The 12,349-nt window shown below is 38.1% G+C and overlaps 1 protein-coding gene across 1 annotated transcript in view; it reads right to left on the bottom strand.

Moving 5' to 3' along the window:
- Positions 1-619: 619 nt before the first annotated feature.
- The window catches only part of SMEK2 (SMEK homolog 2, suppressor of mek1 (Dictyostelium)), an 81,936-nt gene continuing 70,206 nt past the window's right edge, over positions 620-12,349 (bottom strand). The window contains exons 19-20 of the mRNA XM_011996530.1: positions 1,575-3,696; positions 620-1,221 (exon numbers count right to left, since the gene is read on the bottom strand). Of these exons, the coding sequence (XP_011851920.1) occupies positions 3,601-3,696 (96 nt within the window). The 3' untranslated portion in view covers positions 620-1,221; positions 1,575-3,600. The remainder of the gene's footprint in view (positions 1,222-1,574; positions 3,697-12,349) is intronic.

Below are 12,349 nucleotides of genomic sequence, written 5' to 3'. Positions count from 1 at the left end.
CTGCACTCCAGCCTGGCTGACAGAGCAAGACTCCATATCAAAAAAAAAAAAAAAAGGCCAGGCATAGTGGCTCATGCCTGTAATCCCAACATTTTGGGAGGCTGAGCGGGGGCGGATCACTTGAGATCAGGAGTTCAAGACCAGCCTGACCAACATGGTGAAACCCCATCTCTACTAACATACAAAAATTAGCTGGGCGTGGTGGTGCATGCCTGTAATGTGCCAGCTACTCTGGAGGCTGAGGCAGGAGACTCGCTTGAACCTGGGAGGTGGAAGTTGCAGTGACATCACGCCATTGCACTCCAGCCTGGGCAACAACAGAGCAAGACTCCCATCTCCAAAAAAAAAAAAAAAAATTTCCAATCTTGTAATATCCCATGTCCACCCTTTTCTAAGTACAGGATACTCCTGAGATTTAACTTATAATCACATTTTATCTCCTTAAGTCTACGATTATAAGCTTTTAAAAAAGGATACTAAAATTAGTGTAACAAGAATTACTCAGTATCAGTTACACAATTCCAACCTTCAACCTGCAGAAAAACCAGTATTTACGTTTGTTGTAGTTTCATCACTAGATGGATAAGAGGAAATGCTAGTGATTAAAACACAGAAATCTGTTTCATGTAACTTTTTATTAAAAATAGTTTTTATATTGGATACATGTTTACAGATACCATTTTAAGAGGACCTAAGGCATACAAATGTGGGCTCTTGGCTTGCTTCACTGAGTAAAGATAAAGATACAAAAATCCAGATCTGTCTGAGGGTAGTCATTTAAAGACAGCTGCTAACGTGGAATTCTCACAATTGTTCTTTTAAGGGATATTTTAAGCCTTATTCTCTTATCGTCGTAGGTAAGCACTTGTACCATGAAAACTGTAACCTGTACTTCAGGAAAACATTCACATTTCTGCTACAAGAAAAGGTTCAGATGATGATGTAAATGTTTAAGACTTATGGCAGCTCTTCAGAAAGAAAAAGGAAGTCTTCGTAAGATACAGAGACAGGGAGGCTGAGGCGGGTGCATCACAAGGTCAGGAGTTCAAGACCAGCCTGGCCAAGATGGTGAAACCCCGTCTCTACTGAAAATACAAAAATTAGCCTGGCATGGTGATGGGCACCTGTAATCCCAGCTACTCGGGAGGCTGAGGCAGAGAATTGCTTGAACCCAGGTGGCAGAGGTTGCAATGAGCTGAAATCGTGCCACTGCACTCTAGCCTGGGCGATGGAGCAAGACTACATCTCAAAAAAAAAAAAAAAAAGAAAAATAGTACTTCCTACTAGGACTTAAAGTTACTTAAGAGGAGTCAAGAGTAATGAGGAGGGCTGGACACGGTGGCTCACACCTGTAATCCCAGCACTTTTGGAGGCCGAAGCAGGCGGATCACTTGAGGTCAGGAGTTCAAGACCAGCCTGGCCAACATAGCGAAACCCTGTCTCTACTAAAAATTAGCTGTGTGTGGTAATGGGTGCCTGTACTCCCAGCTACTCAGGAGGCTGAGGCAGGAGAATCAATAGAACCCAAAGGTGGAAGTTGCAGTGGGCTGAGATTGCGCCACTGCACTCCAGGCCTGGGCAACAGAGCGAGATTCAAACAAACAAACAAACAAAAAGTAACTAGGAAACTGTTTTACATGTGGGCTTATTATAAGAAGAAATTTAATAAAAGCTGAGAGATGGGTCTGGATAAAACTTGCTGATTCAAAGAAAGTGGATGGGAACTTTACTGATCTTGGTTTAAAATATCCTGAGTCACCTGCCTTATGAGGTGGAAGGTCTTTCTTTCTTATTATATGTACACCTTTAACTGAAGAGGTGAGAAAAGCTCCATACCATGATGCTTTGATTTCCCCAAGGCTTACCTTCTATAAGTAGTCAGTGATAAAGTGCCGTTGACCCACATTTGTTTAGAATTATTTCATTAAAACTGGGGTATGACCTAGCAGTTTATAATAAATATTTATGTATAATTTTATTGCCTTTTAAAAGATACTGTAAAATTGACATATTTCAAAATGGAGTTAATTTATATTTACAACAAACCAAACACAAACATCAATTATGGAATTACAGGGTCACATTTTAATTCCTGAATTTTACAGTTTAGCATTAATATCACCACATGTATACAAATGGTGTAAAACAAGTACAGTGGTATTTTTAATACAAAATAAACATCTGTTTTATGGAAAAACTATACTTCATATCTACACAGACAGCTCATCTTTTCCAAACAATAGCCAAAATTAAAATTAACTACAAAATCTCCAAAACAGGGGAAACTGCTTCAGATTAAACTATTCCAGGAAAAATGGACCCATAACACATTACAAGGGTGATCTAAAGATTGTGGCTGGAATTACTATTAAAAATTTTTTTTTCCCAATGCATTAAATTGTATTTTGGGGACATTTTTCTCACTTCGGCATGATCTCAGATCATAGATGAGCAAACTAACATTAAAATATGTACAGTTAACTTGTTGCTCTAAAAATAAAACGTAACTGTTTGCCTCAATTTAATTTTAAAATTCACTTACGTACATGGAATGTGCTTTTACTCTTCTTAAAAAAGCAGCTTTCATATCACACCCTTGTTTACAGAAAAGCTACATGTGCTGCATGCTGACTTTCACAAGTCGCTTCTTGGATCAAAATGGCTTCTAGATACTAAATGCCACTTAATTCAGCACTATTCTTTGTTGGTCTGTATAAGTAACACTTTAAAACTTGCAGCTCTGGAAAGAGAGAGAACTTTACTAACAAAGCAAAAAGTGATTTCAAAGTATCTTCCACAAAAGATTGTACTGGTAGGTGGTTGAAAACATTCTGTTCTATCCACTTTCAAATTTCTAGAGAAAATCATTTTGGAATACTACTGTACTGATTCTTGGCCTTCATTGTCTCTAAAAGTGCTAATTTTAACATTATCTTAAAACTGTCCAGTTTGAATTGAACTTGTTTTCATCAATATACATATTGAAAATTCCTGGTGTAGAAAATTCAACATGTGCTGAATATGGGGTGTACTTCCCTTCAACTACCTAAAAGGCTGAACTTTTGTTAAATCTTAAATAAATGGTCCCAACAGCTTAACTTCATTTTTTTAATGATAGTTGAATGTGTTTTCCATAAAAATTTCTTTTAAAAAGAGGCAACTGATTAAAACAACAACATGGCCAGCACCATTATACAAGTAATGTTATTGAGTTTACAACTGAAGTTCTATAAAATTGTTTTTAGATCAATACCCCGAGGAGCAACCCTGCATTATTATATCAACCTTTTCCCCTCCCCTAAACCATCCCAAAACCTGTGACTTTTCCTTGCTGAGAATCTGTCTCCCAGGTTCTGGTTACTAACGTTTGTTTTGACAGCCTAAAAGGCAAACCCCTTAATTACTAGCAAGCAATGAAGTTCCTGGGAAGCCTGTTTTTTTATTAGAACTAAACTCCCTTAGCTGATACACTGAGTGTCTTTTGCTATTCCTTGTATATTTTCTAAGTTCAATTGAGAAAGCTTTCTGATTCGGATTTACAGCTCATTGAACAGTTGCAGCATTTTAAGACCACATGTTGAGGGTCTCCTAATAAATATTTTATGAGCCAAGACGAGGTCTTTTCCTGGGGGATGTTTCTTCTTCTTCATCTTCCTCTTCATCATCTGGATAATCCACTAAGCCAACCAAACTTCCCTATTGAAGAATTTAAAAAATTTTTCTTTAAACATATATAACAAAAAAGAGTTTTTAGTACAAATCCAATCACTTGTAAAGATATCAGAAATCATTTTTCTAAATCATATCAGAAATTAACACATTTGAATTTGATAAAGGAACTGCTTGAAATTACGAACATCTGAGTACTAATTGGTAGCACTTGCAGTAACCCTTAACTTTTCTATCTGGTTCTTGGATTATTAATGATACTTCAAAACTCAATTCTGCAAAATTTTACTGTGGGAAAATGCCTACTTTTCCAAATAGGGATAACAATGATAACATTTGGAAGCTGGAAAGGACATTGGAGATGCACTAGTGCATTTCTCTAATTTTATTACCACAAGAAATCCCTCTGTAGTCTTTGTTCATCTTGTGTATATTTCATCACTAAGTACACATCATTGTTTTCATTGTGCTTTTGAAGTACAGCTTAAATGGCTGAAGATAGACACATGAAATGATTCCTATAAAATAATAAGTAAAACATTCAGGGCTAGCTCTCTGACCAAAAGAAAAATAAGCATGAGGTAATTCATGGTCTTGGCCTTTAATGAGTAACAGACTTCTGTGAAAATCCTAGAAAAACTCTGGGTATTCTCCAGAAAATTATACATCCACAGCGTTTCATTCATTTTGAGCCAATCCCATGAAAACTTATGTCCTATAGGTTAAGAGGGCTTCTGTAAACACTGTATTTAGTTCAAACCCTTCAGACCTCTAGGAGATAAACAAATACAACAGAAGTAACTCATTTTTCATATCTAAAGTACTGAGATACCTGGTTTTACCAGAATGTAACCAAATCACTATAATATTAACCAACCAAAAAAAGGCCCCTGGGCAGCTAGAAACAGTTATCAGAAAGACTTCTATACCTGTCTGAGAATCTGTTTCTCAACTTAATCACACACACATCTTAAGTCTGGATATGCAAGAAGCAACATGGCTAAATTGTTAAAAACAGGCTAACTGTAGGTCTGATGTCAAATTCTAATGACAGCACGTTTTATGTAAAAAAAAAAAAACAAAACTTTGGGGGCGGGCATAGTGGCTTATGCCTGTAATTCCAGCACTTTGGGAGGCTGAGGCAGACAGGTCACCTGAGAGATGATGAGTTCAGAATCAGCCTGGCCAACATGGTGAAACCCTATCTCTACTAAAAATAAAACATTAGCCTAGCGTGGTGCCAGGCACCTGTAGTCCCAGCGACTCGGGAGTCTGAGGGATGAGAATCTCTTGAACCCAGGAGGTGGAGATCACGCCACTGTATTCCAGCCTGGGCAACAGAGCAAGACTCCATCTCAAAAAAATAAAAAAATAAAACCGCAAACCCTTGGGCAAGTGGTTTAATATCTCTGCCTCAGTTTGTCTGTAAAATTGGTATAGTAGTATTTAGGCCTCAGTGAACTATTTTGAAAATTAAATTGATGGCCAGGCGCAGTGGCTCACGCCTGTAATCCTAGCATTTTGGGAGGCCAGGGTGAGTGGATCACCTAACGTCACGAGTTCTAGTCCAGCCTGACCAACATGGTGAAACCCCGTCTCTACTAAAAATACAAAACTGAGCCAGGCGTGGTGGCGCATGCCTGTAATCCCAGCTGCTTCAGAGGCTGAGGCAGGAGACTCGCTTGAACCCGGGAGGTGGAGGTTTCAGTGAGCCAAGATGGTGCCACTGTACTCCAGCCTGGGCAATAAGAGCAAGACTCCGTCTCAAAACAACAACAGCAACAATAAATAAATAAGTTGACAACAAAACATCTAAAGCACTTCAGCACAGTGCTTGGTATGTAGTTAGTGTTCAATAAGTGCTATTAGCTGCTATTACTACTATCATTTTTCTATTATTTTGTTTCTAAGCCAAACAAATTGGAAGAGAGGAAAAACAAGAAATAATTCTTGTATAAAAAGGCACCAATCTGATAATCAAAACGATGACAGCAAAGTTGCAAAGTTTTAATTATGCTTAGTATTACATATCATAATATATAAACATATGTATTCCAAATGGTTAATACTTGTTTTTGCCCAAGATTAATAAATTGTCTGAAAAACTCAGTTATACAATTTGAGTTTTACTTATATTATCTCTGCAAACTAACATACATTTAAAACATGTTTACAATAAAAATAATAAAAATGCAAAATGTGAAATGTTGGAAGTAAAAAGGCCTGAATCTAGAGATGCACTTTGTGAAGCTGATTCCATACTTTTAATATGTATCTAGAAATGTACTGTTTTAAAATACCAGATTGAAATTATACTTACTCTTTTACAATCATGTTCATATAAAAAAAGCTTTTGATGTCAGGACATAAAGTTCCATTTCATTGTTTTAAACCCTTGCATTCCATGGTATGAATATATATATGTGTGTGTGTGTGTGTGTGTATATATATATATTTTTATAGTCTTGCTCTGTCGCCCAGGCTAGAGTGCAGTTGTGCGATCTCAGTTCTCCAGGGTGCAAGTGATTCTTGTTCCTCAGTCACCCAAGTAGCTTGGACTACATGCACGCACCAACATGCCTAGCTAACCTTTGTATTTTTAGTAGACACGGGGTTTCACCGTGTCTTTTACCAGACTGGCCTTGAACTCCTGGCCTCAAGTGATCTGCCTGCCTCAGCCTCCCAAAGTGTTGGGATTACAGGAGTGAGCCACCATGCCCGGCTTCATCATATACTTTAATTCCTGAGTTTCTGGTGGGACATTTGAGTTGTTTTTGCAGGGTATTTACGTAAGGAATTTAAAAAGTAAATACCAGCAAAGAAAACAGGAGAAGAGAAAACAGCAGTTTAGAGTTGCCAAAGCATTTCTGGAAAAGAGAAATCAGAGGCAAGGCAACTCATACAACAGGAAGAAGCCAAGAACTAAGTATTTGTAGACGGATACAGAAACGAGAAACTGGCGTGTCTTAAGAGAACCCCAGAAAGAAGCTAGGCAGTAAAGGCACCAAAATACTGGGGAAAGCAGGGAAGACAGTTAAATTATAGTAAAACAGACAACTGGGTCATTGATTCTACACCTCTGACAGCCAGGAGATTTCTGTTCCTCCACCATCACCAACTATAGGGAATTCTACAGAGAAAATGATTCTATAAAGAATAAACTCTATAGAGAATGTAATGAACTTTACAGAGCGAAGGACCGTATATTTCATGATTTTAGGCAAAGAAAAGGGCATGGGTAAGGCCAGGCTGAAAATGAAAGAATACATTTAAATTTTGTATACTGAGCAGACATGCTACCCTACAATAAGCTTTGCTATGTAGGCTCTCAGAACACTAACAACCACGCTTATACTTACAAGGTGTAAGAGACTAGCTTTGTCTGTAAAAGTTAGATGGCTTCACAGAAGGGGTATGGGGGGAACTAAAAACAACTAACACCTCCCCCAAAAAGCAGGGCACTACTAAGTCCACACCATAAAGTCAACTTTTTAAAGTGTGTAATTTTCACACACCATAAACTCACCCTTTTAGAACATATAATTTAGTGGCTTTAGTATATTCACAAGTTATGTAATCACCACTAATTCCAGAACATTTCCATCATTTCACCCACCAAAAAAGTCCCCATAAACAGTCCTCATTCCCCCACCACACCCCCCACCACCCAGCTCTTGGCAACCACTAACCTACTTTGTTTCCGTGGATTTGCTTATTCTGGACAGTTCATATAAATGGAATCATACAATATGTGGTTTTTTTGTGACTGGTTTACTTCAATTACCACAATGTTTTCAAAGTTAATCTATGCTTAGCATATCAGGACTTTATTCCTTTTTATGGCCAAATAATATCCACTGTATGCATATGCCACATTTTGTGTATCCATTCATCATAAACTGAGAGACATTTGGGTTATTCCCACTTTTTGGCTATTATGAACAATGCTGCTATTAACATTCATATACAAGTTTTACAGTGGACACGTTTTTAGTTTTCTTAAATATATACCGAGGAAATGAGGTAGTTGGGTCTTATGGTAAGTCTGGGTCATACGGTACACTGACTTTTTAGGGAACCTCCTGACTATACTCCAAAGCTGCTATACCATTTTATTTATATTTATTTATTTATTTATTTATTTATTTATTTTTTGAGACGTGGTCTCACTCTGTTGCCCAGGCTGGAGTACAGTGACGTGATCTTGGCTCATTGCAACCTCTGCGTGCTGCGCTCAAGTGATCCTCCCACCTCAGCCTCCTGAGGCACCACAGTCATGTGCCACCATGTCCAGCTAATTTTTGTAGAGACGGGGTTTTGCCATGTTGCCCAGGCTGGTCTCGAGCTCCTGGGTTCACGCGATCCTCCTGCCTCGGATCTCCGAAAGTGCTGGGATTACAGGCATGAGACTCTGCACCTGGCCTGTTGTGCTATTTTATATTCTCACTAGCAACGGATGTCACAATTTACATTCTTGCTAACACTTGTTTTTGTGCATCTTTTTTATTATAGCTATCCTAGAAGATGTGAAATGCTATCATATTGTGATTTTGATTTGCATTTCCCTTACTAATGATGTTAAACATCTTTCCACGTGCTTACATGGGCCACTTGTGTATCTTCTTTTTAGAAATGTCTATTAAAATCCTTTGCCCATTTTAAAACTGGGTTGTCATGCTGAGGTGTAAGAGTTCTTTATATATTCTGGATACCAGTTACTTATCAGATATATCATTTACAAATATTTCTTCCCATTTTGTGAATTGTCTTTTCAATTTATGGTAGTATCCTTTGGAGTACAAAATTTTAAAATTTTGATGGAGTCCAATTTATTCTTTTTCTTTTGTCACTTGTGGTATTTGTGTCATATTCTAAGAAATCATTGCCTAAATCCAAGGTCATAGATATTTATGCCTTTTTTTAAAAAAGAGCTTTAGACTTATAACTTTTACATTTGGATCTTTTCATCCATTGTGAGAGTTTTGTATATGATGTGAGATAGGCCTCTAACTTCATTCTTCTGCATGTGGATATATAGTTGTAACATTTATTGAAAAGGGTATTCTGGCCAGGCGCAGTGGCTCACATCTGTAATCCCAGCACTCTGGGAGGCCGAGGCGGACAGATCACGAGGTCAGGAGATCAAGACCATCCTGGCTAACACAGTGAAACCCCGTTTCTACTAAAAATACAAAAAATTAGCCAGGTGTGGCGGGCGCCTGTAGTCCCAGCTACTCGGGAGGCTGAGGCAGGAGAATGGTGTGAACCGGGAGGCGGAGCTTGCAGTGAGCCAAGATTTCGCCACTGCACTCCAGCCTGGGCGACAGAGCGAGACTCTGTCTCAAAAAAAAAAAAAGAAAGAACAGAGTACTCTTTCCCCCATCAAATTGTCTTAGCACTCTTATTAAAATCTGCCTTTTTTTTTTTTTTTAATGAAAGGAAATCCTAAGATTACCACTTGAGTAGTTTCCAATGTGAATGAAAGGATCAAAATAAATGACAACAATAACCTATGAAAAAGCACTTTGGGAGGCCGAGGTCGGTGAATCACTTGAGGCCAGGAATTCCTGATGAGCCTGGCCAACATGGTGAAACCCCATCTCTACTGAAAATACAAAAATTAGCCATGCATGGTGTCACACACCTGTAATCCTACAACATTATAATAAATGCACATTCTATACAGAAATACACATGTATATGAAACGATGTATGTAAGTGGTCACACACTGCAGCAATGATTGTAACTACAAAAAGCTGGAAACAACTTGAATGCCCATCGACAGGGGCTAATTATAAATTAAGGTATATCTACACTTTTGAGTTCTATGCAGGAAATCTCTAATGTCCTGATATGCAGAATTCACCAAGATAAATTTGCTACATAAAAAAGTAAGATAACAGGTTTCTCTACTGTGAGTCTGTGACAAGTGTTTATTTTAGTATCCACAAATGGCTTCTCATTCTGATTTTATATATTTTTCCTCATAGAAAACATGCAAGTTTTACAGTTATACAACTAAAGAAGTATTTTGTCTTTATGACATTTATATCATAAAAACAAATGTTCTGTTTAAATTCATTACTAGCCAATGTCTAGCCAGCCTTCAACTATAGCAATTAACACTGTTGGTGAAACTGGCTAAACCAAAGGGCAACTGGTGATAAAGAATCTGCCACCCCTTAGGAATGTGGGCATGCTTTGTTAAGAAGGCTGAGAGCAAATTAAAGCGGTGCTTAACTTCTGTCAACTCCTATCTTGCTTAATTTCAAAATTCTGTATCTACAGTGATTGAGCAACTGTTTTCCAAGAACATTGTTTTTATCCCCGTCTCTAAAAAGGATGTATAACAGATGTATTCTGTAATCTGCTGTTAAGTGTCAAGAAGAGTGAAAAAGGTGTTGGTGCTTGCATTTAATTTTGCTCATTCATAAGTAAATTATCTGGAAGGATAATAAAAACTCAGGGAAATATCACAGAAAATATAATAGGAAAACAAAATGAACAGGATATAAAAGTAGGATAGAAAAGGTATGCAGTATTGACATATTATTAGAAATAAAAGACATAGCTAAAAGAGTTCAAAGGTATCTTTGTGGAGGGGAACAGAGGGACTGATTTTTTTCTAATATAAACTTGCCTTTTGGTAATATTTGACTTTTGAAAGTAAGTGCATGTATTACTTCGATTTGAAAAAAAAAAAGAAAAAGAAAAGCTAACATACATTGAGAAGGTGTCAAGCAGTGTTCTCAGCATTTTACATTTGTTAAATAATTTAATCATCCCAACAAGCTTATAAAGTAGGTACTATTTTATCCCTTTTTAAAACAAGAAAGTCAGCCAGGCATGCTGGCTAACGCCTGTTAATCCTAACACTTTGAGGGGCTGAGCAGGACTGCTTGAGCCCAGCAGTCTGAGACCAGCCTGGGCAACATGGCGAAAACCCATCTCTACCAAAAATACAAAAACTAGCCAGGCATAGTGGCATGCACCTGCATCCCCAGCTACTCGGGAGGCTGAGATGGGAGGATCAGTTGAGCCCAGGAGGTAGGGGAGGCAGTGAGCTGTGATCGCACCACTGCACTCCAGGCTGGGTGACAGAGTGAGACTGTCGCAACAACAACCGGGAAGCAGGAAGGCAGGCAGCTTAAGGCCCAGAGAGATTAAATAACTTATTCAAGGTGATACAGCTAGAAAGAGGCAGAGCCAACATTTGAACCCAAACAACACAACGCTATGGCAAATATTCTTTTTTGAGACAGGGTCTCACTCTCTTGCTCAGGCTGGAGTGCAGTGGCAAGATCATGGCTCATTGAAGTCTCCACCTCTCAGGCTCAACCGACTCTCCTGCCTAAGACTCTTGAGTAGCTGGAACCACAGGTGTGTGCCACCACAGCCAGCTAATATTTTAATACTTTTTGTAGAGATGGCGTCTCACCTTGTTGCCCAGACTGGTCTTGGATTCCTGGGCTCAAGCGATCCTCCTGCCTTGGCCTCCCAGGGTCCTAGGATTACAGGTGTAAGCCACTGTGCCCAGCCCAAACATTCTTAATGTAGTGTCACAATATCACTCTAAATTGTCCTACCATAAAGTTGAAAATTAATTTTAAAATTTTCCAGTTAAAAAACATAAAATATATTTCAAATACAGAATACCATGAAAATGCTATTGTCAAGAGCCTATCTCACTATACTACTGAATGAAAATTCTTCATTTTTGTAAAATAAACTTAGACTTATATTTTGTGTTCCAAACAAGATGCATTCCTTCAGCTAGGTGTGCACTACCATGGTGTTTCTGCTTGTCTTTCTATCTTTATACAATAGTTGTCCCATATTTATGCCTTTTTATTTTAAGCCACTCCTTTTTGGGGAAAAAGGATGATTTCATATAACATATGAACAAGAAAAATGTTTCATATAAAATTTAAACTTGTTTATAAAAAAAGGTAACCAAGGGAAATACATTGTTATAAGAACAACAGAAAGTCTAATATCCTTAACTAAAGATTCATCAACAATAATATAATCCAATTTGCAGAGAAGAGCAGATTCAAAAGGCTAATATTTAGCCTTGCTACCAATAAAGTATACACAATTGGAAATGAGATATTATATACTGTCTCACCTACCTACCTGGCAAATACTAAAAATAATTATAGCACTGGCAAAGCTGCAATTGGCCAGGCACACTCATATACAGTTTATAGTAACATCAACTGGCACAGACTTTCTGAAGATGAATGTGACCGTATGTATGAAGATATTCTACTACTCAACTATCCAAGAAAATAATTTAAAATGCAGTAACACTAAGTAGTCAGTGAAATATTAGAATCAACTTAAGTGCTCCAAAATAGAATGGGGGACAAGGAGGAAGGATGCTTACATTTATTATCATAAGCCTAAATAAAATGAAATTCTCCTTGGGAGGCCGAGGTGGGCGGATCATGAAGTCAAGAGATCGAGACCATTCTGGCCAATGTGGTGAAACCCCGTCTCTACTAAAAATACAAAAATTAGCTGGGTGTGGTGGCATGCGCCTATAGTCCCAGCTACTTGGGAGGCTGAGGCAGGAGAATTGCTTGAACTCGGGAGGCGGAAGTTGCAGTGAGCTGAGATCACTCCACTGCACACCAGCCTGGCGACAGAGTGAGACTCTGTCTCAAAAAATAAAAT

Source organism: Mandrillus leucophaeus, unplaced genomic scaffold, assembly GCF_000951045.1.
Source record: "Mandrillus leucophaeus isolate KB7577 unplaced genomic scaffold, Mleu.le_1.0 Scaffold518, whole genome shotgun sequence".
Lineage (NCBI taxonomy): Eukaryota > Metazoa > Chordata > Mammalia > Primates > Cercopithecidae > Mandrillus > Mandrillus leucophaeus.
The sequence above is the reverse complement of the archived record's forward strand: the minus strand, read 5'-3'. Positions and strand labels throughout refer to the sequence as shown.